This window comes from Meriones unguiculatus, chromosome 20 (genome assembly GCF_030254825.1).
Source record: "Meriones unguiculatus strain TT.TT164.6M chromosome 20, Bangor_MerUng_6.1, whole genome shotgun sequence".
NCBI classification, from domain to species: domain Eukaryota; kingdom Metazoa; phylum Chordata; class Mammalia; order Rodentia; family Muridae; genus Meriones; species Meriones unguiculatus.
Window position 1 is genome coordinate 24,408,332 of NC_083367.1, and position 27,470 is coordinate 24,435,801.

At 43.0% G+C, this 27,470-nt stretch overlaps 1 protein-coding gene and 1 pseudogene across 1 annotated transcript; both read left to right on the top strand.

Annotated features, from left to right (window-relative positions):
- The first annotated feature begins 4,060 nt into the window (after nt 1-4,060).
- On the top strand, nt 4,061-4,852 carry LOC110565422 (large ribosomal subunit protein eL8-like; annotated as a pseudogene).
- Nucleotides 4,853-10,664: 5,812 nt separating this feature from the next.
- On the top strand, nt 10,665-11,952 carry LOC110565418 (zymogen granule membrane protein 16-like). Its single transcript, XM_021663106.2, has 3 exons — nt 10,665-10,719; nt 10,881-11,013; nt 11,544-11,952. The coding sequence occupies exons 1-3, from the start codon at nt 10,665-10,667 to the stop codon at nt 11,857-11,859; spliced, it is 504 nt and encodes a 167-aa protein (XP_021518781.1). The 3' UTR covers nt 11,860-11,952.
- Nucleotides 11,953-27,470: the final 15,518 nt, after the last annotated feature.

Genomic DNA, 27,470 nt, shown 5'->3' on the forward strand with positions numbered 1-27,470 from the left:
GATGAGATAGCCAGCTTGGCAATGAGGGCTACCGTTATGGATGCCCCTTTGTCCAGTTCGTTGAGTCTGTGTGTACAGTGACGATGCTGGCAAGCGAGTGAAGATGGAAGGAAAACTTTGGGAGGAAATCATGTTTTGGACCGTGGAGGTGGCCTTAGAGATCAAGAGAAAAGACGCTATCCGCAAGTGGAAATGGCAGGGTTGCTGCTGTGGGGGAGGGGAGTAGATTGAAGAATGTCTCCTAGGCTTGGTGGTACAGAGTGATGGGTGGCTGCGCTTCTTAGTGACATGGTAAAGGAATGGAGCAACACATACTGAAAGGGCCAAATTAAAATCATGATGAGCGAGGCATAGTGACGCATGCCTTCAATCCCAACACTCCTGCCTGAGGCAAAGGCAGGTGGATCTCTGAATTTGAGGCCAGGCTGGTCTATGTAGCAGGTTTCTCCAGGACATCCAGAACTACATAATACTCTGTTTCAGATAACAACAACAAACAAATAAAAACAACAGCAGGAATAATAATATTAACTGTGACAAGACACTGTTATCTTGCATCATCAGAAAGCAGTGCGAGGACTAAGAAGCATGTCTGTGGGAGCGGCTTTGGCACTCACTGTCAAGGATGATGTCCCTAAGTCTCATGAACTCATTTCTCTGTCCTCACACCTTCCTTTGCTCTATGCCTAAGAGGGAGACCTAGTACATGAGGAAGACAAATGACCTGTGTCAGTATGCGCTGACATAACTAACCTGTTTTTATCAAATGCCATTGACTAGGAACAGAGAGGTGTGATCATTTGCATACAAATGATCCATAGTCCCGACAGCCCAGAGTGAACTGGACCTTTGAGTGAGTGTGGAGAGAGAGCAGATCTGATCCTTGGTGGTCCTGGTTAAACCTTCCTGGTTTCTCTCAGGGTTTTTCTCTTTTGCTTTGTGAGGGGGCGTGGATGGGTGAGTGAGTGGATGGGGGTGGGCACCGCCATCTCTTCTTTTTGGCTGATGGATGAAGATGCCACAGAGTCCCTGCAGTTCCTGTTACTGCCTCCAACAGGGGATGCTACTGAGGCACAACCTCCCTGAGACAGGGCTAAACTGCCTCTACCTCGGACCTGGGCATGGCTGTTACCCAGCGCCGCTGAGTGCTGAGAGTCCAGTGCCATTGCAGGTTCTCTGCTTTTCATGAACGCTTTCCTCATTCCTCTTCTCAATAGGCTGCTCTTAGCACACGTCTCAAATCACAGCGCACATAACGATGGTAGTTTGTACATAGCCCACTTTATGCCTTCCCCATTTAAAATTTCACCAGCACCAAGATAAAGGACAAAAATAGTGCAAGACTTTGAGATCCCCTGAGGGTGTAAGCAAGCCTGCCTGGGCTTTTCTAGTCTATCCCGCAGAAGTTCTTACTGTCTGGACAGCCAGCTTGGTCTCTTCTTCCAGTTAGAGACTCCGGTCTTGGGTCGTGGGATCACGCTTCCAAGTTCCAGAGATCTTCAGCGGGGTGAGAGGCCCTGTAGTGACGGCCTCTTGGGGACAGCTGGTGGTAAAGAGGATCTCTTCAGCCGGTTTCTCCTGGTTGCTGTCTGTGAGCACCTGATTTGATGGCGTCATCTCTATCTGTCCTTTAATTTGGGAGCCTTAACTATGGAGGCACTCTACCATACCCGGATACTTGATTTGATGATGTTTTGTTACATTTCTGTTACATCTCTCTATTTATCTGATATTTGTTCTTTTACCTTTGCTTGCTATACTTAATGAATGCACTCATTCAAATCCCAGAGCATGGCTATGGTAGATTATTCTCTGTGCCATTCAGGCTAAATGGCAAACAAAAGCTGGACTGCTCTTACTAGGATTGTATCTTACTAGGAAAATGCTACTGAGTGTTCTAGAAAAGGAAATCTCCACAGATTAGGACATTGCAGCCAGTCCTGAAGATATCTGATAAGCTAGGGTCAGATGGAAGGGGAGGAGGATCTCCCCTATCAGTGGACTTGTAAGGGGGCAGGGAGGAGATGAGGGAGGGAGGGTGGGATTGAGAGGGAAAGAGGGAGGGGGCTATGGCTGGGATACAAAGTGAATGACCTGTGATTAATATAAAAATAAAATAAAATAAAAAATAAGTAAAAACAAAAGGAAATCTAAATTAGTTCACACGTTATCAAACAAAACAATGTTTAAGGCCGAGATTGTTTTTGTCTGTGTATGTATATTATAGCACTGAAAAATGTATTAAAAATTATTTTAGGGCTGGAGAGTTGGCTCAGCAATTAGGAGTGCTTACTGCTCTTTCAGAGCACCCCAGTTGGTCCCCAGCACCCACAAAGCTTGTAACTCTAGTTCTAAGGGATCAACACTGTCTTCTGGCTTCTGCGGGGACAAGATCCACACATATGGACAGAGACATAAGCAAAATGCTCACACACAAAATTGAGGAATAAATAAGTGAAATTATTTTAGGGAAAATTAATCTGCAAAGCCAAAAGTTTTTCTTTTTGTTGTTGTTGTTTTTAGCTTTATTTATATTTACTTTATGTGTATGGGTTTTTCTTTTTTTTAATCTTCATGGATGTCTGTGTACCACGTGCATGCAGAGGCCAAAGAGGGTGTTGGGTCCCCTGAATTGGGAGTTACAGGCAGTTGGGGGAGGACTCTTCCGAGTCCTCTGGAAGAGCAGCCAGTGCTCTTAACCACATCTAATTCTTGAGCTCCACAAGCCAAAGATTTAACCTATAGTGCAGCCTTGAACCTGTGAAGAGAGTCCTCAGTACCCACAGAACCTGTGTGGGTAGGAGCTCTCAAAGAAGTCAAGGTTAGAAGGGAAACTTAACTTCAAGGAAGAGAGAGGAAAACTGTCGCAAAGGCATCCTCAGAAAAATGCAAGATCTACCCACTGGCGTACAGCGTCCTCTCAGCCCCGTGTCAACAGAGGGTATAGTCCGACTTTCTTACTGTCACACTGATGCCACACACTTGCAGAAATCTCTGAGGAATTATCTCGGAGTAGGGCTGAGTCTTACTTCATGAAACCACTTGATCCAAGGGAGAAGGAACAAAACATGTCTTAGTTGTCCAAAGCACATTAAAGGTTCAGAGCCAAAATCCATTTCATGATCCCTCTGAATCTCGTCAAAGTAGTGTTTGAAAAAGCGGGTGGAGACAGCTGAAGAGGGGCCAGTAGAGAATGGTTCAGAGAGTGAATAAGTCATAGGTCTAGACTCTGGTCCCAATGGGTCACAGCAGGTCAGTCTCCCATCTCTGGCTTCTTGACTGGCAATGAGGAGAGAAGAAAAGGCACTTTCACATTGATGGAACTGGGATCTTGCCTTGCTTACACCTGTTTGTTTTCAGAAGGAGGAAAAGACACACACACACACACACACACACACACACACACACACACAGAGACAGGGAACTTGGCAGCTACAGAGGGGTATTTGTAGCAACTCTCCAGAGGGAGCACCACAGCTGGTGTGAGCTGCAAGTGTTGGTTTTACAAGTCAGATCAAAGCGACGTCATTTTCATTGAAGCTCATCAAGGTTTCAGCAAACTAACAAGATCCATAAAGAGACCACAAAGTAATTACTTCTGCAAATACGTCACTTAGCTATCAAACACAGAATTATCATCTTAACAAATTTAGCCCCTAGGAAATTCTCCTGTGTCTTAAGTATGGATCAGATCATTTGGTTTATGAATACATGATTAAAACAGAAGGTCTGGGCATTCATGGAGAAGATGTCTAGGGAGGCAAGGCGGCCTGAGGCAATGTGCTTCTCTTAGGTCTGGTGATAGAGAACACGTTGGATCAGGGCATACTTTCTCTGAGAGTCAAACAGTGACTCATCCTTTATAGACTTATTTACCCATTTACTTATTCACTTATTTATTTTAGCTCTTTCTCCAGTGGCCTACAGAAGACCATGGCCCTTTAAGTAGCATATTATTTCTAACATGGCAGATAATATTTTAGATGACCAATATTTATTTCAATGCTGCTTACAGTGCCTTCTAAAGAATCTCCCCAGTGCTCCTTTCTATCCCAGCAAGATGCCAAAAGGAAAGAAGGCCAAGGGGAAGTAGGCGGTCCCAGCCTCTGCTGTCATGAAGAAACAGGAGGCCCAAAAGGTGGTCAATCCTTTGTTTGAGAAAAGGCCTAAGAACTTTGGCATTGGGCAGGATATCCAGCCTAAAAGAGATGTCACGTGCTTTGTCAATGCCCACTACATTAGGCTGCAGCGGCAAACGGCCATTCTCTACAAATGGCTCATAGTTCCTCCTGCCATTAATCAGTTCACCCATGCCCTGGACCGGCAAACAGTTGCCCAGTGGCTTAAGGTTGCCCACAAGTACAGGCCAGAGACAAAGCAGAAGAAACAGAGGCTACTGGCCAGTGCTGAGAAGAAAGCTGCTGGGAAAGAAGACATCCCAACTAAGAGAGCACCTGTCCTTCAAGCAGGGGTCAATCCAGTCACCATCTTGGTGGAGAACAAGAAGGCTTACCTGATGGTGACTGCCCATGATGTAGACTCCATTGAGCTGGTGGTTTTCCTACCTGCCCTGTGTCTAAAGATGTGAGGGTCCCCTAGTACATCATCAAGGGAGAGGCCAGGCTGGGGTGGCTGGTCCACAGAAAGACTTGCACCTCTGTTGCCTTCACACAGGTTAACTCGGGAGACAAGGGTGCTCTGGCTAAGCTGGTGGAGGCTATCAGGACCATTTACAAGGACAGATACGATGAGATCCACCCCCACTGGGCAGGCAATGTCCTGGGTCCTAAATCTGTGGCTCACATTACTGGAAAAGGCCAAGGCTAAAGAATTCGCCACTAAACTGGGTTAAATGTACACTGCTAAGTTTTCTGTATATAAATATAATTACAAAATTGAAAAAAAAAAAAAAGAAAGAAAAAGAATCTCCCCAGTTCCAAGCCGGGAGCAGTGACTCACACCTGTAATTTCAGCATTCAGGGAGGCAGACACAGGAGGATCTCTGTGAGTTCAAGGCCAGCCTGGTCTACTAAGTGAGTCCATGACAGCCAAGGCTACACAGAGAAACCCTGTCTTGATAAAAAAAAAAACAAAAAAAAAAAACAAAAAAAAAAAACAAAAACAAAATAAAAACCTCCAGAGTTTCAGGGAATGATTAGCACTCCCTCTGCAAATATTTACCACTCACCTTGGAGGACAATGGTGACAGAAATTCCAGAACATTTATTGAGTATTCTCCCTTTTTCACTGGTTTTATGAGAGAGGGCAGAGTGTCACTAAAGGTGATCATGGACATTGAAAAATCGTACTCAACAAGTTGCTGGCAATCACATCTAGTAGCTAGTTCTATAACTTTTGAAAAGTCCCTTGGCCTCCGAATTAAGGCCTTTCTTACAGACTTGGCTAGGATCAAGTATGACAATGATCATGAAGGGAGAAAGATATCATTTTGGATATTCCATTATTTTCTTCTTTCAGTTATAAGGCAGTCCTCTTCCCAGCTTTTCAATTTTTTTTCCTATCTGGCCAGTTTCTTTCCTAGATAGACGAGAACGTTTTCTTTATTCTTGTTTGATTGACTGTCTATCCTTGTTTTCTCTGTATTGCTGTTCAATTGCTTTATACATAATGCTTCCATGCAAAGAACCCTCTCTGTCTTCAATAGGTTTGGTTATTTAAGGCTTTCACAGTTGGATTCTCACCTTCTAACTGTGTGGGTAATCTTCTTACACACATTAATCTTGATCAGTAGCCAGTGGTGGGCTGCCAATTTTAACATCTTGCAATCTATGAGGAACAAGAAGAAGCCCGGAGTTTCCTGATGTAAATATCCCTGCACGATAAGTTTCATGAACACTGTTGGGTGAGTGTCCTCAGAGGTTGTTGTTAAACACTTGGTCCTCAGTTAGCTTCTGTAGTCAGGTATGGGACCTCTAAAAGGTGGGGACCATTGTGAGTTACTGAGGTCACTAGGGTGTGCCTTTGTAGGGGACTGCGGGGCTCTGTCCTCCTCTTCCTCTTTGCTTCCTCTTTTGTCCCATTGTCATGACGTATGATCTCCTCAGAGACTAATCTTGGCTTGGAACTTCAACCTTGTGAGCTAACACCTCAGCTTTTTCTCTTTTCAAAAACATGGCAGCGTTTTTGTTATAGCAATGGGAGTCTGACAACAGATCGATTAACAATTACCTCTCAAAGTTTCTAGAAATGTATCAGTCTGTTCCTGTGTGCCTATATGTCCCCCGCACATATACACCTGCCCAGCTCCATCATAGGGCTAGCTGTAACCCAGCTACCGGGAACCACATACATTAACCATCACACTCTTTATGTCCCCAAAAGAAGGCGTTGACACTTAGGTCTCCACTTTGACACCATCTCTGATGTACAGCTCTAAGAAGAGACTACAAACGTCTTGCAGAATGTGTCCAGTCACACTTTTCCTCACTACCTGCTGAGTGCTCATCTGTTTTCTTCTCTAGTATACTTATATATGTGTATACTTACAAACATATTTTTAAAAATCTTATATGTTCACAACTTAAACAGACTTGGTTTTTTATGCTTTAGTGTGTGTGTGTGTGTGTGTGTGTGTGTGTGTGTGTGTCTGTGAATGTATACCACATGTGTGCTGATACCCTTAGAAGCCAGAAAAGGACATCAGATCCTCTGAGACTGGAATTGTAAGCAGTTGTGAGCCACCAGACTCATCATGTGCTGGGAATGAGACTTGGGTCCTTTACAAGAGAAGCAACTGTTCCTGACACACATCTTCCCAGCCCCAGTCCTTCTTTGCCTTTCTCTTTTCTTGATCAGTCCGGTCTTAAACTCACAGAGTTCTGAATACTTCTGCTCTGGTGCTGAGATTAAAGGCATGAACCACCAACCCTGGCCATTGCTGGTGAGGGGGTGGGAGGTTAGGGGGTCATGTAGGAAGAACAGCAAAACAGCTCTAGAACTCATGGAATGTGGTCCCACCGGTTAGCACACCCAGAATGGGTTTGTCTCAGAAGGCAGAGCCCTGAGAACTTCATGCTGTTAAGGAGATCAGCTCTGATTGTTGTCCTGTGCTCACCACATCTCTCGTAATTGTGTGAGAACTCTTAGGGGGATTCCAGCCCCTCCCTGGGTGGCATCACTGGCACTCACAATAACAGTGCTTGGTCTCTTTCAGGCATTGCTGCTGGAGCAGATTAAGGACTCAACCACCACCCCTGAAAAGAGCCTGCAGATGTAGGTTGCTAGCAATGACCTCCACCCTCAGAAAGAATTTGAAAAAATAAGACTGTTTAGCAAGATTAGGTAAAGATGTCTTTGCTAGTGGCTCGGACATAGAAAATCTTAGAGAACAATCTGAAGTTATGAAAAGTACTTCTAATAGGAAAACCAGACAACAATTAAATTCCTTATACTTGTTTTTGCCCTCAGCTTCCTGATATGATTTAATAAAAAAAAATATTCATGAGTGGATGAGCACCTTGAGGATTTAAAGTAGAAATGGCTGATTGTCTTTATATAAAAGTTGAAATTTGTGATTCTTTTAAGATATTTAAAAGATTACCTTTTAAGACAATTGATCCTTTCTGTGTAACCAGAAATTGTAGCCTCCTGATGAAGAAAACGCTGGCTGAGAGATCACCTTGCTAGCTCACACCTTGTTAACATATAGACAAGTTGCTTAGTTACAAATGCATATGCGTTTTTGGGAATAACTTGTTGTTCATATTTTTTCACCCATAATACGTAAAACATTTGATCATGTGAGGAACACGTTTTTTCTTACGTATATTCATTATAATCATTTACTATAAGAAAAATAGAACATACCCACCTTGTGATTTTTGTACTGCCTGGAAGATCTTGCTGAGATATAGAAACTGTAGGAGAAATGATACATTGTTGAAACTTGATCTTCAGGGCTTGTTCCATCCAGCGACTGTACGCCTGTGTGTATTGGTGTTATGTGTATATGTGTGTATGGACAGTAGCAGGTTGTGTTGGGACTCACACCTTGGGATTTGTTCCATCCACCAACATGTGTGTTTAGGGATGTGTATGTGTATGTGTGCAATGTTGGGTTGGAACTTACTGGTTGGAATCTGTTTCCATCCACCCAATATGCGAATGTGTGTGAACATGTATGTATGTATGTATGCATGTATGTATGTGTGTGTATGTATGTGTAAAGTAAGAGAAGCTTGAAAGAAGAAGCTTATTGAATCTTGTCTTACTTCATCATCAAGTGGATGTATGTGTATCTATGATCTTTTTCTCTCCTGTTCCTTTCTTTTTTAGAAGTTTTGCCACCACAGGGAAAAGCCCCAACTAGAGCTAACAGCCTTAGCCCCTACTTATACCGTAATAGGTATAAGCCCACACCAGGAAGCTTCCAGCACTGCCCACTGCCAAGAACAATTAAGTTCTGGTCCCTCAGTTTGCCACTATCAGTGGAAGCCTCTGTTGCTAAGTACCAGTTCTGCCCTGGAAAGTTACCCTCAGAAAAAGCCAGCTGGGTCACCAGCCAGCAGATGGGTTGATGTCGAAGCTGGTCTCCGAGACCTGGCATCCTTTCTACATTTCTCAAGAGACAAGTATAGTGCCAGCAGGCTGTGCAGTGAGTTGCAGCTTTCCCTGCTTCTGTGCGCTGTCACCTGTGCTGTGGGTGGGCTTTGGTGATGGACAGTCAATTCTGCTCCTTGTTGGTAACCCCACACCGATATTCCTGTAAGTATCCCCGCAAATCCCAGGGTTCACCAAGTCGGACTTCGATGTCATCCATGCTTTGGTCTGAAGAGAGCAGACCAAGGAGTGTACAGACCACTGTCTGGGGTGGGTAGGGGTGTGTTGTTTCTGCCCAGGAAGAGTTTTGTCACACATCAACAATACATACACATAAATATATAATATGTACGTGAATATATAATATTTGGTATGTATGTAATTGCATAATGAAAACATTATTCAATTTTTAATTAATTTATTTATTTTAGATTTATTTGTTTTATTTTAGGTGTGCTTTGCCTGCGTGCATGTGTGTGCTTGGTGCCTGCAAAGTCAGAAGTAGGGAACTGGAGTGACAGTAAACCACTATATGAGTCTTCTGCAAGAGGAACAAATGCTCTTAACCACTGAGCCATCTCTTTAGCCCCTTATTTATTTTTAACAGATATTTATTATATAATTCTTTAAACTTTATTATGGTTGGAATTCTCCTTTAAAAAAATGTCAGCAAATAGTTGGGGGTGGGGAATGGTCAAGTAAATGGCAGGCCCCGCTAGGAAGTGTATCTCTTTTCTGGGAGACTATGTTTCAAATGACTAAAAGACAATGTTTTTTTTTTTTTTTTTTTTTTTTTTTTTTTTTTTCTGATGGAGGGCCAAGAGTACTACAGACCACTTAGGGCAGAGAGAACCTTCTGCCAGGCCTCTCGGCTTACACTTTCTTTTGCTTGTTTTTCTTTTGAGGCCGGTTCTCACACCACAGCCCAACCTGACCTTAAACTCAAGATCCTCCTGCCTGTGCCTCCCAAATGTCTCACTTACAGGTGTGAGCCCTGCCACCTGGCTAGATGCTCGTCAGATTACACCAGCTGCTTGCCCACCCAGTTGACCTTCAGTCAGTGAGGTTTAGCTCGCTTATTCTGCCTATCCTGAAATATGTCACTGTGCCTGGAGTGGACTTCACCTTGCCAAACTCTAGGTGTGGTTGTGCTGACTAAGGCCTTGCCTGACACCTGATCCTGAGAGCTTAATCTTATCTGTTTTGGGAGTGAAGTTTACAAACGATAAAGAACAGTGGGAGGGCTTGGGTCTGATATAAAAGATCTGGAAATTTTTGGGGGGGTTATTTTTGTATCTGAAACCGCCAGGTAAGGAGTTCGGGGGAGGGATTAAATCTGTCCCAGAGAAGAAAATTCTTGGACCATGTCAGGGGAGAGGTGAGCATTGACACCCGAGTCTCAGCTAGTTCCAGGGCACAGAGATTTATGGTTTCAGTTAAAGGAATGAGGACACTGAAGATGGAAGAGACCAGCTTTGGCTGGTGAAAGAAGCATTGCGACTGAAGAGTAGGTGCTTGGGGTCTAATGTCTTGGGCATGTACCCATGTCTGCAAACTTTCAGCCAATCCCCGCTGCACCAGAACTACTTGCGCGCTGGTGTAGGCACAGCCTCTCCTGTCACCCTCTTCACTGTCCCTGGCAACACAGAGGACCTCTAAATGCTCATCTCTCCACTCCAACATAGGATGAGGGTAGAGAGTTAACCATACCTCAGCAACCTCAGCAACCAGGCTAACCTCTCCCAGGCAAGTTTTGCTCCGATTCTTGGTTCAGTGAGCGTGATCATCTCCATGCTTTAGAAAGGAGCCCTACTTCCTCTTTTGAGGACTTGCCAGCTTTGTGCCAGGGCGGGATGAATCCAGACAGAAAGTTAGGATTGGTCTGGAGAAGGCATGTTAGCTACGGCCATTCCAGAGGGGTCAGAAAGGAGCGAGACTGTCTGTGGACAGTCTTCCTCTGAAGCTCAAGACGGTGTTTGCTAGATATGAGTGGAAGAATTAGAAAGCCTAGCTCTCCATGCTAGGCCAGGGATGCTCAGGCAAACAAAGCATGGGTAGAAACTGAGAAGCCTTCTCCCGACCCTTCTTCACACTGCAGCTTCAGAATGTTGGCCATCACTCTCCTAGCCTTTCTTTGTGTCTCAGCCTCTGCCGACGATGGTAAGCGAGATGCCTGGGAACGGGAGCCTGGGAAGACGCTGCCTGCAATACTGTTAGTCAAGGCTTTTAGACCCTGGCTTGGAGTGTTTTAGGAACAAAGAGGGGAGGGGAGCAGGTAGGCTCCTGGGATATTTCTCCCTATAATTCCTTTTCTCCCTCAGATCACGCCAGGTCCTCCTCTGATAACGGAGAATATGGAGGTACTGATGGAAAGCCATTCTCTCATTCTGTCAACCAGTTGGAAGGCCCCATCACTGCCATACGTGTCAGAGCCGACAAAAGCTACATTACAGGGTATAGCTCTTCAAGTTTCTGTACTCTATTGAGAATTCTACTAAATTGGATTTTCTTTTATTTTGGATCATGACTCTTTAAACCAACAAGTCACAGGTAACACATGAGCTGATAAAATATTGGAGGACCTAGATTCTGGGTCTGTGTTGGGTGTTTTTTGTTTTTTGTTTTGTTTTGTTTTGTCTTCCCCTCCCAGTTCCTCCAATATGCAGGATGTTGGAAAGTTAGGGAATCCTAAACTCTCAGGAGTCTCAAACCAACCACGTTGATTTAAGTCTCTTTTCGGTGCTTCGGTCCAGAAGCACTATGCTTGTTGTCTCTCCTGAGACAGTTTTTTCTGTTCCTATTGTTGGCTGAAATTCCCAGCATGACCTTCTAGGACTCACTCAGCATTCACGTCCCTGGGTGGGGAGTGTCGCAGGGGCCTGTCTTCTCTGCTATGTCTTTGAGAGTCTCAAAGTAGAGAGCGGAAGTCCTGAAATCTGATACCACTGTTCAGCATTTCCCTTCCTTCGCCCCTCTGCCCCCAGTCTCCAGGCACGCTACAGCAAGTCGTGGGGTGACTATGTAGGTGGCAAACATGGAGACCTGAAAGAGATCTCTCTGTACCCTGGGGAATCCGTGATTAAGATATCTGGCAAACACGACGATAATCTGAGGAAGCTGGTCTTCTTGACAAACCGAGGCCGCCTGCTGTCTTTTGGAAGAGACACAGGCACAAGTTTTAGTGCTGCTCCCTTGCACCCCAACATGGTCCTTCAGTTCATCAGTGGCCGAGCTGATGACTCCATCAGAGCCATTGGCCTGCACTGGGGTATCAACCCTGGGAGTCAGGACAGCCAGTGAGCACTCAGCTTCTTGTCTTACGAGGGACACTGTGTGAGAACCGCCTTGTCACCAACCCCTATGCAAACAGTCTAACAAACGCACATGACTAAACGCAAACACAGTGTGTCATTTATCTCCTACTTCCGACAGAAACACGTAGCCCTGATCGCCGACTCTCTGTGGATGTTCATTTGGGGAAAGGGGAAGATGAAGAACAGTACTCCCTGGCTTGCTTCTGTACTTTGTAATTGGAGATGATAAAATAATGGCTACTGCTCTATTCAAGGCCAGCTTTCTGACAGTGCTCATGCACAGGAGCCCAGAAGCTAGGGGGAAGCAATTGGGTCATCCTCTCCCAAACCCAGGCACCCCACTCTCCAGCTCTCCTTCCTGCTGGCCCTTCCATTGAGGAGATGCTTCTTTGCCTGAGGCATGTCACCTCACTCTTTTGACCTTAGGCCATTTGCTGTACATGGTGGGCCTGGGCCACTATCCTTTCTTCTCTCCTAAAATCCACCCAACTCCTGATATGTAGCTTAATTTTGTGCCAGTGGGTGATGTTCTCTTATGTTAGCTCGCTTCCTCCCAACTTCATAAACTCTTAAGTGCCGATGTCCTTGCTCAGATATCTGAGAACTGGGACTTCCTGGTGAGCCTCCACATTCCGATGTGAAACTATACTAAATATTATACTAAAAAATACTGTACTAAATAAATAGTATATACGAAATACTATACTAAACACAATACTATCTTAAAAAAAAAAAGCCATTCAAAGTCGGGCATGGTGGTTTATACTTGTAGTTCTAGAACTAGAGAGGCTCAGTTAAAAGGGTTTCCAAAAGTTCAGAGCCAACCTGAGCAATAGCAGATTCCAGACTCTCCTGGGTTATGGAGTCAGACTGCCATAGAACACAAACTAACTGCCCACATAAGAAAGTACAAAGCAGAGAGCTTTCCCTTGTGGGATGTCAGGACTATGCGGAGTTATTACTTGTGGGGTGTGTGTGTATGTATGTGTGTACCTGTGCAGTAAGGTGTAAATATGTGTGAAAGTCATTTGTCTCCTTCCACAATGTGGGTCTTAGGGATTGAACTCAGATCTTCAGGCTTGGCAGTGGGTGCTTTCACGCACTGAGCAATCTTATTGTCCTAATTCCAGGTGGTTTACTAACACAAGGAAACCTTGTGTTCACTGGCAGCCATTTTATTGGTCCATCCTGAAGCCCCTAGGAGCCACTGACTGATTTGCATGTTTGGGACATTGCATGTATGTGGAGCAATGCCCTGATGTGGCCTTTTGTGTCTGGCCTCATTCCCTCAGTATGCTTCTCCCATGTTGCTAACTCATCAGTACTTCCTTCTTTATGAAAATATTTTAAATTAAAATGAAATTATACAATGTCCTCTGTCCCAGTCTTTCATTTAACCCCTCCCATGCCCCACCTCATCTCTCTCAGGGCCAGCCAAAAGAAAGGCCGACACTGAAGAACTGGATGACAGTACAGGAGAGTGAGTAGAGGGGCAGGGGCTAGGAGAACCACTATGCCTATAGTTTAGGAAAGGGAAGGGTACCATCCTCTCAGATGAGGAAGAGCACAGAAAAAATGAATTTACATTTAAACCTATTTTGTTCTCTTCTCCCAGCAACTATATCTGTTGGTATTTACTTAGCTTCAAAATGTACTCACACCACAACAGGGATCTGTGAAATTAGCACTATTGCAAAATTCAAAGAAAATATCGTATTTTTCCATTATGTAGCCTCACTTGTCCTAGAAGAAAACACCAGAATTTCTCGCTCTCTCTCTCTCTCTTTTTTAAGATTTTACTTATTTATTTTATGTATGAGTGCTCTGTCTGTCTGTATGCCAGTATACATGGTTGGGGGCCACCATGTGGTTGCTGGGAATTGAACTCAGGACCCTGGAAGAACAGACAGTGCTCTTATCAGCTGAGCCATATCTCCAGCCCCAGAATTTATCTCTTAAGATTATGTATTGTTTTTGAAATTCAGAGTGGCCTCAAACTTGCAGCAATAGTGTGAGTCACTATTTTTAATTTGTATGAAGTAAGTTTTTTTTAACTATTATTTTTTACAGAGCTTATTTATTTTTTGACAGCTTCATATATGTAATTTCCTGCCAGGACCAGCCCTGGGTAAGGGAAGGGCTTGAAGGAGGATAGGTGCAAGAATGATGAGAGAAGGAAGGTTCAGACTCAGGACACCATTCAGTTTCCTCTCATGAGAGACGGGACAGAGAGGAAGCGCATCTCAGTATGGCTTGACCTGCTCTGACAGCTTGTGTCTCTCTAAAGCCTTATTTATATACAAAATCATTTCCTCAGAAACTTGAGGTATTGATTACACAGCTTTAAGTCCTTCTTGGTTACATAAGTGTATAAGAACATGAGAAACAATGCGAGCAAACAGCAAATTTCATAAAAACTAAAAATTAACATTATGGTAAAATCAGTTTTCCTTTTTCTTTTTACTCAAAATTTTCTTCCTTATGATTAGTGTCGTAAAGCCTTTCAGTTACAAAAATTCCAGGTGGATGATTCTGAGTTGAGTCTGTTTCAAGTTGGCATAGAATTAATAGATTAAAATTTATTTCCCCCCCACCTGTTACTTATCTTCCTTCAAAAGTTTATTCTTTCTGACCCTTAGTTGATTCCTCCTTTCCTTCCTGTATTTTTTCTTTTATATTAAAAATAAAGCCATCATCCTTTTCGTGGATTTTTGAAATGCTGTGCAGCCTTTTTGCTTAAGCAAAGGCAGTCTGTCCTTTTGTCTTTCTATGATATCAGAAAAGTCCTGTTCTGACAAGTTTGCTGAAGGCCGAGCCAAAACAGGAAATCTAAATAGATTCTATGGAAGACTTGATTTTCTGAATAGCTGTTTTTTTCCCAGGGAACCACCATTAGTTTTTATTAACATGAGCTTTTGTTACATTATTCCAACTCTAACCTTTGGGGAGAGGACTTTAACAGTAAGGAATATCCACCAAGGGAGGTAATGGGTTAATCCACTGGAACTTTGTCAAGCAGCACCCCCAGTCAAGCCAGTTTCCCTGTTTCACCTGCCTCCTGCCTCCAACTCTTTTTGGAAACTTTCCCATCATACCACATCCTATATTCATCTCTCTCTCTCTTTAACCTACTGGCTTTAATTAGGTTTGTTTGTGTGCACAGGTGTAGGGTTTTTGCTGGATCACCGGCAGCTTACCAGTTGCTACAACTGACCAAAAGTTGCTCTTCCTCCTTTAGCATCTACTAACTACCAATAATAGCTCCCAGCTAGAGTGTGTTTCAGGTGTCCTTCCCCCACCCATGCTGGAGTGTTGACTGTCTTGATGTTTCGCAGGTAACTTCATTTGCTGTGAGTTCATGAGTGAAACTGTCATGTCATATACCAAAAAGCAGCGCATCACAGCATCCCTCCCCATTTTCCATCTCCTACGTTCTTTCTTCCTCCTCTTTCCATCGTGTTTGCAAATCTGTCAGTGTGTGTAAGACATAGGGAGATTGGAGAGAGAAAAAGAGAGAATTTCTGGTTTAGTTCTGAGCTCTCAACAGTCACTTTTTCTGAGCACTTTGACCAGCTATGAGTTTCTTGGGTAATCAGTGCCCACTGTGTGTGTGTGTGTGTGTGTGTGTGTGTGTGTGTGTGTGTGATTCTGTAAGGAAGGCTGAGATCGGCACTGATCCGGGGCTTTAAACACAAATGTCTCAAAGGCCATTTGACAACACGCCCATTTAGCAGAACAATACAAGCGCATTCCTCCCTAAAACCTATGATGTCCTCAGCCAGGGGCTTTTGAGTAGGCTCTACAGAGCCAGGTATGAATTCCCTCTGTAGAGTAGAAATCAAATCCAATCAGAAAGTGGCTGGTTACTCCCATAACTTTTTTTTTTTTTTTTTTTTTTTTTTGAGACAGGGATTTCTCTGTGTAACAAGCCCTGGCTGTCCTGGACTTGCTTTGTAGACCAGGCTGGCCTTGAACTCACAGAGATCCACCTGCCTCTGCCTCTAGGATTAAAGGCATGCACCACCACACCCAGGTTAAACTAATATTTTTCAAAAATATATTTTCACATATATAGGTATGTTTCACATACCTAAAGGAATGTTGGACTATATAGGAACTTTTTGATCATAACTGAAAAATTTTACCCAATGTAGATAAGAAAAAAAAAAAAAAAACAAATGGAAACTAGTATAATTTCTGTCTGCCCTCTAAATTCTTCTCCCTTTACCTGCAGGGAAGTGTAGTCCCCACCCCTCATCAGAGATACTTCTGTAATAGATGGAGAACGTTACGGAAATCCACAGGTGGTCAGAACACAGAGAACAACTGACCCTTGGGCAACTGTCCCACCTGAGGCATCTTTCACGATGGCTCTACCAAAGCCTCAGGGAGAGAAGAGGGGCAGAGAGATTGTAAGAGCCAGAGCACCAGGATGTCTGCTGTGAGGTAGTGACTGTCATATAGGACAGCTGCACCCACAAAGTCTCAACAACAAGGTCACCTAAGGTAGACCAGCAGAAAGGTAACACCAGGTGACAACTCACAGAACGCCTGGATGAAGAGCTGTACGTGATTAATGCCTGGGGAGCATGGACCTCCCCTAGGGATGAGCCCCCAATGGGTTAGTCAATGCCAAGTAGTCAGCCCTAATCACACAGATATGAGCAACACTAAGTAGGCTCATCAGATTGTTCATACATGGACATAGGTGCAACAATAATGATTAAAGAATCACTAGAGTCTTTAATTGAATGATTAAAGCATCATCCATATGTATGATCAGATTGTACATGTGTGTACATATATGTAACAATAACGATTACAGAACAAGAGGTCATGAATATGAAAGGGAGTCGGGGGAGGGAGACACAGGAGGAGTTGGAGCCAGGAGAATGTGAGGTGGTGGTGACATGAATACAGCCCCTACAATACCCATACAGGAAATGTGAAAAATATTTTTTAATTTAAATAAAAATAAATGATGAAAGGATAAAAGAAAAAAAAAAGGAAAGAGAAACTGGAGAGGTCAAGAACACTGACTGCTCTTCTTTTAGGACTCAAGTTCAAGTCCCAGAATCTACATGGTGGCTCATAACTGTCTGCAATTCAAGTTACAGAGTGTCTGACACCCTCTTCTGGCCTCCATGGACTGCCACAAGCGTGGTACACAGACACACATGTGCGCAAAAAACACCCATACACATAAAATAAAAAACAAGTTAATCTTAATTTTTTTAAAGATATAAAGAAAGCATAAAGTAGTTTGTTTTTTTGTTATTATCATTTATTACAATTTATTCAGTTTGCATCCCGGCTGTGGCCCCTCCCTCATCTCCTCCCAAATTCACCCTCCCTCCCTCTTCTCTCCCTATGCCCCTCACAGATTTATTGATTTTACTAATTTTTTATTAATTACAGTTTATTCACTTTGTGTCCCAGCTGTAGCCTCCTCCCTCATCCCCTCCCATACCCCTCCCCCAGCCCACTGATAGGGGAGGACCTCCTCCCCTTCCATCTGACCCTAGCCTATCAGGTCTCATCAGGACTGGCTGCATAGTCCTCCTCTGTGGCCTGGCAAGGCTGTATTCCCCTCAGGGGGAGATGATTAAAGAGCCAGCTACTGTTCCCATTACTAGGGAACCCACTTGGAAACTGAGCTGCCATGTGCTACATCTGTGTAGGGGTTCTTGGTTATCTCCATGAATGGTCCTTGGTTGGAGTATAAGTCTCAGAAAAGACCCCTGTGCCCAGATTTTTTGGTTCTGTTGCTCTCCTTATGGAGCTCATGTCCCCTCCAGGTCTTCCTAGCTTCCACTTCTTTCATAAGATTCCCTGCACTCTGCCCAAAGATTGGCTATGAGTCTCAGCATCTTCTTTGATACCCTCTGGAGCAGAGTACCCTTTGTGGTAGGCTTCTGTCCTGCTCCCTGTGTTCTCCCTCTTCTGATGTCTGTCCATTTGCCTTTCAGACTAAGAATTAATCATCTTACCAGAAGGTCCTCCTTGCTTAGCTTCTTTAGGTGTACAGATTTTTGAATATTAGTCCTTTATTATATATCTAATATCCACTTATAAATGAGCATATACCAAGAGGGTCTTTCTGCTTCTGGGATACCTCACTCAGGATGATCTTTTCTAGTTCCCACCATTTGCCTGAAAATTTCATGATTTCCTTGTTTTTTAATTGCTGAGTAGTATTTCATTGTGTAAATGTACCACAATTTCTGTATCCATTCCTCAGTTGAGGGACATCTGGGTTATTTCTAGGTTCTGGCTATTATGAATAAAGATGCTATAAACATGGTTGAGCAAATGTCCTTGTTGTGTACTTGAACATATTTTGGATATATGCCTACGAATGGTATAGCTGGATCTTGAGGAAGCACTATTACTAATTGTCTGAGAAAGTGCCAGACTGATTTCCAGAGTGGTTGTACAAGTTTGCATTCCCACCAGCAATGGAGGAGGGTTCCCCTTTCTCCACATTCTCTCCAGCATGTGTTGTCATTTGACCTTTTGATCTTTTAGCCATTCTGATGAGTGTAAGTGAAATCTTGGTGCCATTTTGATTTGCATCTCCCTGATGACTAAGGATGTTGAGCATTTCTTTAAGTGTTTCTCTGCCATTTGATATTCCTCTATTGAGAATTCTGTTTAGCTCTGTACCCCATTTTTTAATTGATTACATGATTTGATGGTTTTTAATTTCTTGAATTCTTTATATCTTCTGGATATCAGCCCTCTGTCAGGTATAGACTGAGACTGTATAAAGCAATTTGTTAGGAAGGAGCTATGTGAGAAAAAAAGATGTTCACAATTTTATTTGGGGGCTGGAGATGCTCTTGGTTTGATCACGGCATTTCATAAATCTTTATGTGGTAGCACACACCTTTATTCCTATAAATTGGGATTTGGATCAGGAGTTGAAGTTCGTTCTTGGTTACATAGAGAGTTTGAGGTCAGCTTGGGCTATAGGATCCCGATTGTGTGTGTGTGTACTAATTGTATATAGGGTACAATGTAATGGCAAAAATTCTCTATTTCTTCTGAAAGTTTATCAAGGGATTACCAGCCTATCTTTTTGCTCCTGGGAGAACTCTTGCCCCTGGATTAGAAATTATGTTAAAGGACAACACCACCTTTATTACTAATTCTCAAAAAGAGCAGCATTCCACAAACTAGAATGGTTGTTCTGGGAGTCAGAAAGCTGGTCTCTGGTACCATGGGAGAAACTAAGACTCATGAGACCCTCTCCTCCCCCATAGGCAGTTAACAGTTACTGGGGGAGGAAGAGACAATTTCCCCAGTGTAGCCACATGCAATGTGCCCAAGCTCCTGTAAAACAACAAAAACAATGAAATTCACTGGGTCATAAAAAAGAAAAAGAGGCTGGTAAGATGATCCAGTGGGTGAAAGAGCCAATGCCAAGCTTGATCCCCAGGACCCACGGAATTGTCCTCTGACCTTTGCATGAGCACTGTGGCGCACGCGCGCACACACACACACACACACACACACACACACACACACACACTCACTCACAAGAAAGAAACCCAGATGTCATTAAAACAAAAGACAAGAAAGAAACTAGATGAAAAAATGAAGGTGATCAGTGAGAGTGGGAGGGAAACAAGAGAAGGTAACAAGGAAGGAGATTAAATGATCAAAATACGTGCATACATATGTTAACATGTCACAATGAAGCTCTGCAAATAAAAGCGTAAAACGTACAAAAGGTAGAAGCAAAAGAATAATGGCTGTGAAGAGATCTCCCAGTGAACATGAGGAAGGAAGGCTTGGAGAGTGCAGGTAAAGATTACCTTTCAAGGTTTCTCTTTGTCTCTTGAAATTCCCCTTACACTCATACACACAGAGACACTCATCTCACACATACACACACGTACACATAGAGCAACTCTCTAAGCACACACACACAACACAACACACACACAACACAACACACACAACACAATACACACACTTACACATAGAATGACCCTTGTAAACACACACACCACAACATATACACACACACCACAATACACGCGAGTGCACACACATACATACACACACACACACACACACACACACACACACGTGTTGAAGGTGCTGGGAGTCAAACCGAATGTAGGGCCTCCTACATACTAAGCAGGTTCTTTACCACTGAGCTACATCTTTAGTTCTTTATTTCCATATTTAAAAGAACAGTTATATACTTATTGTAGTACAAAACTCCAAACTTTACATTTCTCAAAATTACAATACTCCAAACTGTCCTTGGGTCTATGTATAAAATGTCACTTCATGTGACCTCTGTGGACAGTCCTGGCTCCTAATACAGGAAGTAAAGGGATAACTAACCTCTTTAGGTAACAAAATATTTGCTTTGAATTTCTATTGATTTCAACATGACAGAAAGGGAGACATTTCCTGGAGTGGAAGATGGGGAAGTGCAGGGGAATTCCCATGCCTTTTCTTCTGATTTTATTCTGAAAGTCAGGTGAGCCAAGACAAGCTTGAATTTCAGCATGAAATGTAAATTTAGTTCTCTTGTTACTGGGAAGCAATCTTTAGGAATTCTTCCAGGAAGGAATTCATGGATGCTATTTCAGGGCATGAAGACACAGAGGCCCTGAAAGTGGAAAGATTTACCAGATTCAAGGGTATTGAAACAGAATCAAACCAAAGGGTAAAACACACACACACACACACACACACACACACACACACATACACACACACACACACATTTCCAGAAGTTGTAAATTTTCCTAAATCAAACGAACATCTGAAAGAGCCTTTAAAGAAGTAACCAGTAGTAGTAATTCTGCAATCAGGTTTAGATTAAAATATTTAAAAGATCTTTCTGCCTTAATTCAACTTATATGCAAAAGGATTCAATTTAAAACCAGGCCAAAAGTATGGAGTCAGCAATGTAGGAATCAGGGCTTCATGTAGGGCATAATTCCACAGGAGCAGCTAAACCAGAGGCTGGACCCTGTCCTTAGGGAATTTATAAAGATGACACAACTACAAAGAACAAAAACTAGGTGCAAGAGGAAGTACACAGCTGTAATCCTGGAGTTCAAGGTCATCTGTCTTTGGCTATATCATAAGTCTATGCTAAACTGTGCAAAATGGGACCCTGTCCCAACCAACCAACCAACCAACCAACCAACCAACCAACCAACCAACCAACCAACCCAAAAAAGAGTAAACTCCTTTGAATTATCTAAAGAGCTGTAATGTGGAAACAAGATTGACATTTCTTTGGCTTTTCTTTTTAATTTTAAAAGCTTGTTATTTTGTGTGTGTGTGTGTGTGTGAAAGAGAGAGAGAGGAAGAGAAAGGGAAAGAGAGAGAGAGAGATATTTGTGTGAGTGCTACCATGTAGGACAAAGGACCCTTTACAGAGTGAGTTGTCTCCTACTGTTTTCTGGGTCCTGAAGAAGAAATTCAGTCTCTCAAACTTGGTTGGCAAACACCTTTACCACTGAGCTATCTCCTGTTCCTGTTTTTTTTCCCCTATTAATTAATTAATTTAATCACTTTACAGCCTGATCAAAGCCCCCTCCCTCTTCTCCAGTCCCATGCTCCCAAGATCCCTCCTCTTCTCCTCAGAGAAGGGGAGACCCTCTTGGGTACCAACTCATCCTGGCACACCAAGTCACACAGGACTAGGCACTTCCTCTCCCACTGAGGCCAGACCAGGCAGCCCAGCTAGAGGAAAGGGTTCCAAAGGCAGGCAGCAGAGTCAAGGACAGCCCCCTAAAAATGTTAGGAGACCCACATGATGATCAAGCTGCATGTAGGCTGCATATATGTAGGGAACCTAGGTCCAGCCCATGCATGCTCTTTGGTTGGTGGTTCAGTCTCTGTGAGCACCCTTAGGCCCAAGGTTAGTTTACTCTTAGGTCTTCTTGTGGAGTCCTTGATCCATCTGGCTCCCTCAATCTTTCTTCCCACTCTTCTACAGAACTCCCAGAGTTCGGCCTACTATTTAGCTGGGGGTTTCTATCAGCTGCGGGATGAAACCTCTCAGAAGACAGTTATGATAGGCGCCGGTCTGCAACCATAGCAGAGTACCATTAACAGTGTCAGGGGTTGGTTTTCTCCCATGGGTGGGTCTCAGGTTAGGCCAGTCATTTGTTTGGCCATTACCTCAATCTCTGCTCCATCTTTATTCCTACACTTCTTATAGGCAAGACAAATTTTGGGATGAAGGTTTTATGGGTTGGTTGGTGTCTCCCTCCTTCTCCTGAAAGTCCTGCTGGCTATAAGAGGTGGTGATTTCAGACTCCACATCCCCCAGTCCCAGAGGTGCTCCCTGACTGATTCTGTTTTCTCTCCCGATCCTCTACCCCAGCCCCACCCCCATTCTCCTCACACCTGATTTTCACTCTTGTTACCCTCCCCACCTCCTCTTCCATCCAGTTCCCTCCCTTCATCCACTTCAGATGTGATTTTATTTCCCCTTCTGAGTGAGATTCAAGCACCCTCCCTTAAGCTCTTACTGTTATTTTTAGCTTCTTTGGGTCTGTGAAGTGTAGCATAGCTATCCTGCACTTTATGGCTTATTATCTACTTATAAGTGAGTACACACCATGCATGTCTTTTTGAGTATGGGTTACCTCAGTCAAGATATTTTCTAGATCCATCCATTTCCCTGAAAATTTCATGAGGTCTTTGTTTTTAATCTCTGAGTAGTATTCCATTGTGTAAATGCACCACAATTTCTTTATCCATTCTTTAGTTGAGGGACATCTAGATTGTTTCCAGTTTCTGGCAATTATGAATAAAACTGCTAGTTTTATAGTTGAGCAAGTGTCTTTGTGGTATGGTGGAGCATCTTTTGGGTATATGCTCAGGAATGGTATAGCTGGGTCTTGAGTTAGAGCTGTTCCCGATTTTCTGAGAAACTGCCAGATTGATTTCTATAGTGGGTGTACAAGTTTGCACTCCCACCAGAAATGGAGGAGTATTTGATCTTAGCCATTCTGATGGGTGTAAGCTAGAGTCTCAGAGTCCTTTTGATTTGCATTTCCCTGAAGACTAAGGACATGAACTTAAGTGATTCTCAGCCTTAAGAGATTTTTGAGAAATGATTTCATGTAACCTAAGATGGCTTGAACAGATGATTCACCTTCCTCCACCCATGTGCTGAAATTTCAGGCATGCCCTACTACACCCAGCTGAAGTTGCTGTTTTAAACTGTTAGAAGATACACGGAGGAAATTATATTCTGTTTTAACGTGAGAAAGAGTGTTCTAAATATATATTACAACACTCGGATGTGTGGTAGGCAGTTGAATAGGGTGTTCATATCATAGATAGTAACAAACCTCGTTTTGTTAGTCTGCACATGGGTATTCCGTTTTTCCTACCTTCATCTCTTTGAGAAGACAAGATGTGCAGTGACAAACATTTGCTTCAGTATGTGAATCAAAGTTCACCGCAACACCAAGTAATGGGAGAGCTCTGACAACACAGAAAAATGTTGTAAGAGTTCAGAGGTGGCTGCCAAGATGACTTAGAGGATAAAGGCATTTGAGGCAGTTGAGAACCTGGCAACCTGAGTTCAATCCCCAGAGCCTACTGCAGGCAGCTGGGGAGAACCAACTCTGCAAAGTTGTCTTCTGACGTCAAGGCATGTACGCCATAGACATTTCATTAAACACATCCATTAAAATGAAAAGTTAAAAAACAAAAAGGGAATGCTGAAATACCAGGCATGACTAGGGTGGATCTGGGAGAATTATACGAGGAGATGTGGACAAGTCAGGCCTAGGACAGTCCAGGGTGAATGGGCTCAAACCATCCATGTAGAGTGGTGTGCTCTAGGCTCCCTGGATGGAGACTGCTGTGATGTTGTTGAAGGGAGCTTGTTAAGCGAGCTGTAGAAGTTAATTCGGCGCATTATTATATGTCAGTTGAAAAAGGCTAGCGCTCCCAAAATTTTAATCACGTTATTATCTTATGATTTTTTGTGTTATTTATGCACCAGTCATTATTTATTAATGAAAAATGTTTGTTAGAGTTTATGTGTGTGCGTGTTGTATATGAGCACGGGTGTGGTGGTTGCCGTGTATGCCAGGGCAGCCTCAAATCTTCTGAGGGGTCTTCTGTTTCCACTCTGCGTGTTGTCACAGGAGTGGGAGCTTACAGGTCCATGTTATAGCATCTGGTATACTCAAGTCCTTATGCTACCATGTGTGGATCTTCACTCACTGAGTCATCCCCTGCAGTCCTTAGTATTTTTCTTACATGATAGATAGCATTCACCTTGCCTTATCCTAAACTCCATTGTTTGGTAAATTTTTTTTTTAACTAATAAACATGACAATTATTTTGTAACTTTATTAGTAAATATTTAGCTGAACATCTTGAAATATCAACGTGATTATTCCTCATGGATCATGGAATGGACTGAAGGTTTTCTATTCCTTGAATTCTAAAGTAGAATCTTAACAGCCAAGGTTATTGTAGGGCAGAGTGTGGGTTTATGCTGAGGGTGAAAGTAAAGTTCTCATAAATGGGACTGATGCCTTTATAATCGAGAACTCAGTGAGTTCCTAGGTCCCTTCCACCAGACAAGTACACAGCAAGGCAATGGTGGTCCGTAAAGTCAGTGAATGGAGTCTCACAAAAACGAAGATCTTCTGCCATACTGATATCAGACTTCCCATCCTCCAGAACCATCAGAGGCAAATTTCTATTGATTACAAACTCCTTATAGCAACCTGAATGGAGTAAAAGAACTTACGAGAGGAACTGAAGCTTGAAATCACAGAGAAACACTGACTGTTTTGAAGTCTGAGTGGCAGAGTAGGAGCTGTATTTTGGAGGGAAATTTTCCGGTGATATGTGCAGAATGGGGAAGAGTGTCCAGAGTGAGAAGCAGCAGATTGACAGTTAACTTAGCATGACAAATTAGGAAGAGAGGTTTAAGAGAGGCCTTATGACTCAGACGCAGGATGGCAGGTGACTAAATCAATAGCGATAATGAGGGTGTTACTCCCATACATATATAATAACTTTAAACTAGATAGCTTGTTGATATTACATAGTTTAACATCCTGAAGGTGGACTTTGGAGTCATGAAATAGAAGAGGACTTTAGTAAAGTGGGGAAATTTTTATAACGATTAAGACATTCCTTGATACTGAAGTCCTGGCTCCTCAGCTTTCTGCATGTAACTTCCAGAGATCCCTAGACATTCAATCCAAGGGTATTTGTCATCAATGACTGTGCCAAAATCTAACATTTATGTGATACCCAGATAAACTTCCAATATTTCAGGCAGTGATGTAGATGTTTTAAGAGAAACACTAGCCATTGTTCTGGCTAATATCTTCCAATGATGCAAAACTTGTGTCTGTTCCTCACTTTCATAAATGTGTGAGCCCAACATTTCTGTATATCTGTGAACCCAGGGTAACCGCTGTTTTTGTTTTGTTTTGTTTTTGTAATTTTGTAAATTCAATACTGGAGCTTCTCATATATAAAAGGAATTTAAGTTGAGTTACTCTGTAATGGGGGGAAATGCCTTTCCTAGACACCGTAGATTATCCAACGAAAGCCCAGTGCCAAGTATGGATTACCTCTTTGTGAGCTGTTGTTGTTCGGTGGGTATGGCTCTTGGTTGCCGTCTACAACCTGATGACCAGACCCTCATTGCTGCAGAGAACTCATACTTAAGTCACGGACTTGGAGAACTAGGCTGGTCCTAACCTCGTAGTTTTGTTCCTACTAGTTAGCTTTCCTAGTGACAAAAGGTTCTACTAGCGTTACAGAGAGAGAAAGAGTGTTTAACCATTGTACTCAGCCGTGAAATCTGTGAACTATAGCAGGGATTGGCATGGCAAGATATGTCATTGAGTAAAACAATGGCACAAATGTATGGGACCAATCAAATATGTTCTGGTTGGATTTAAAGCCTGCTTCGTAAGACAGAACTCATGTCTGGTACTGTTAACTGGGCTAAAATTTCATGGCTGATGTATTAGTAACACATTGTTGGGATAAAACACCTTGACCAATGCAATTTATAAAAATAAGACATTTTTATTTAGCTTGTGGTACCAGAGGGATTAAGCGTTCCCCATGGCAGAGAAGCATGGCAGGAAGCGGCAGGCATAGTGGCAGGAAGTGGTTGAACTTCAAGCATAAAGCAGGGAGCAAACTAGAAACGGTCTAAGTCTTTTACCCTCAAAGCCCAATACCAGTGACACACTTCCTCCAACAAGGTTGTACCTCCCAAACCTCCCCAAACACCTCCCCAAACTGAGGACCAGTTATCACAGGAGCCTATAGGGGGCTTTCTCATTCAAGTCACTGTAACCGGCTATGTCGTAGATCCTAGAAAGAGAATTTAATACTATTATTCTTTTAAAGGTACATAGTAATAAACTGCCCTTTAAATTCTTATCTTTATACCTGTAGATTAGTATATCTCTCAATCTTCATAGAGAGAATTCTTCTTCTTCCTCCTCCTACGTTTTCTTTCTCCTCCTCCTCTTTTCTTCTTCTTTCTCTTCCCTCTTCCTCTTCTTCTTCCTCCTCCTCTTCCTCCTCCTGTGACCCAAAACTGGCTGACATGCAGAGAGTATGAAAGAGTGGCGTGTTTGGCTCTCAATGTGACATCTGTATCATTAACCTTCCCAAGGCTCAGAAATAATTGTGGAAAAATGTAAAAGCCAGAAATAGTGAACAGCTACAGTAAATAGTGTCTGCTGTACACAAGCGGGTCCTGGTACATAGGAACTCAGAGCCTGTAGACTGTGCGCACAAGAGCCACTCCAGAACAAGCTGTCCAAAATCCACGGTGGAGAGGGGAGAGGTTTCTGAAGCCTCACTCCAGCAGAGAAGATGACATGATGGTTGGTAGAGGAAGAAGAAGGGAAAGAATTTTTTCTTTTCGGTTTTGTCGGTGATGTAACACCTCAAAGTCTGCCTCCATGCTCCTATATGCTCAGACAGCGCTCAGTGCTCTCAGAGGGGGGAGAGAGTGAGATAGACACACAGAGAGACAGAGAGGGAGGGAGGGAGAGAAAGAGGAGAAACAGATAGAGAGACAGAGGGGGAAGGGAGGGAGAGAGAGAGAAGGCTAGAGGTGGAATTGGGGCATGATAAATGGGGGTTGGATTTGTGGGTTTGAATAAAACACATAGATTTGTATGAAATTCTCAAATGATTAAAAAAAAGGGAGGGCTGAAGAAATGTTTAGGATCACTTGTTCTTTCAGAGAACCTGGGTTTCTTTCTCAGTATCCCCATGGTTGCTCATAACCATTAGAAACTCTAATTCCAGGAGTATGTTATACCTTCTTCTGACCTTCCTGGTCTCCAGGCATGGACATGGTACACATACACACATACACACATAGAGGTGTACATGGTAGACAAAACACCCATACAAATATAACAAACTAAATATAATAAAACAAAACCCTGGAGCTCTTCTTACACTATTTTTGTCCCTGTTACAGCCATAGGGATAAGTCCTCAATAAATCGTTGATGTGATAGCTGTCTTCTAGAGCACCCTAATATTGACCCACTAGTGTAAATATTGGTGTTCTAATAAAATAATTTTCTTT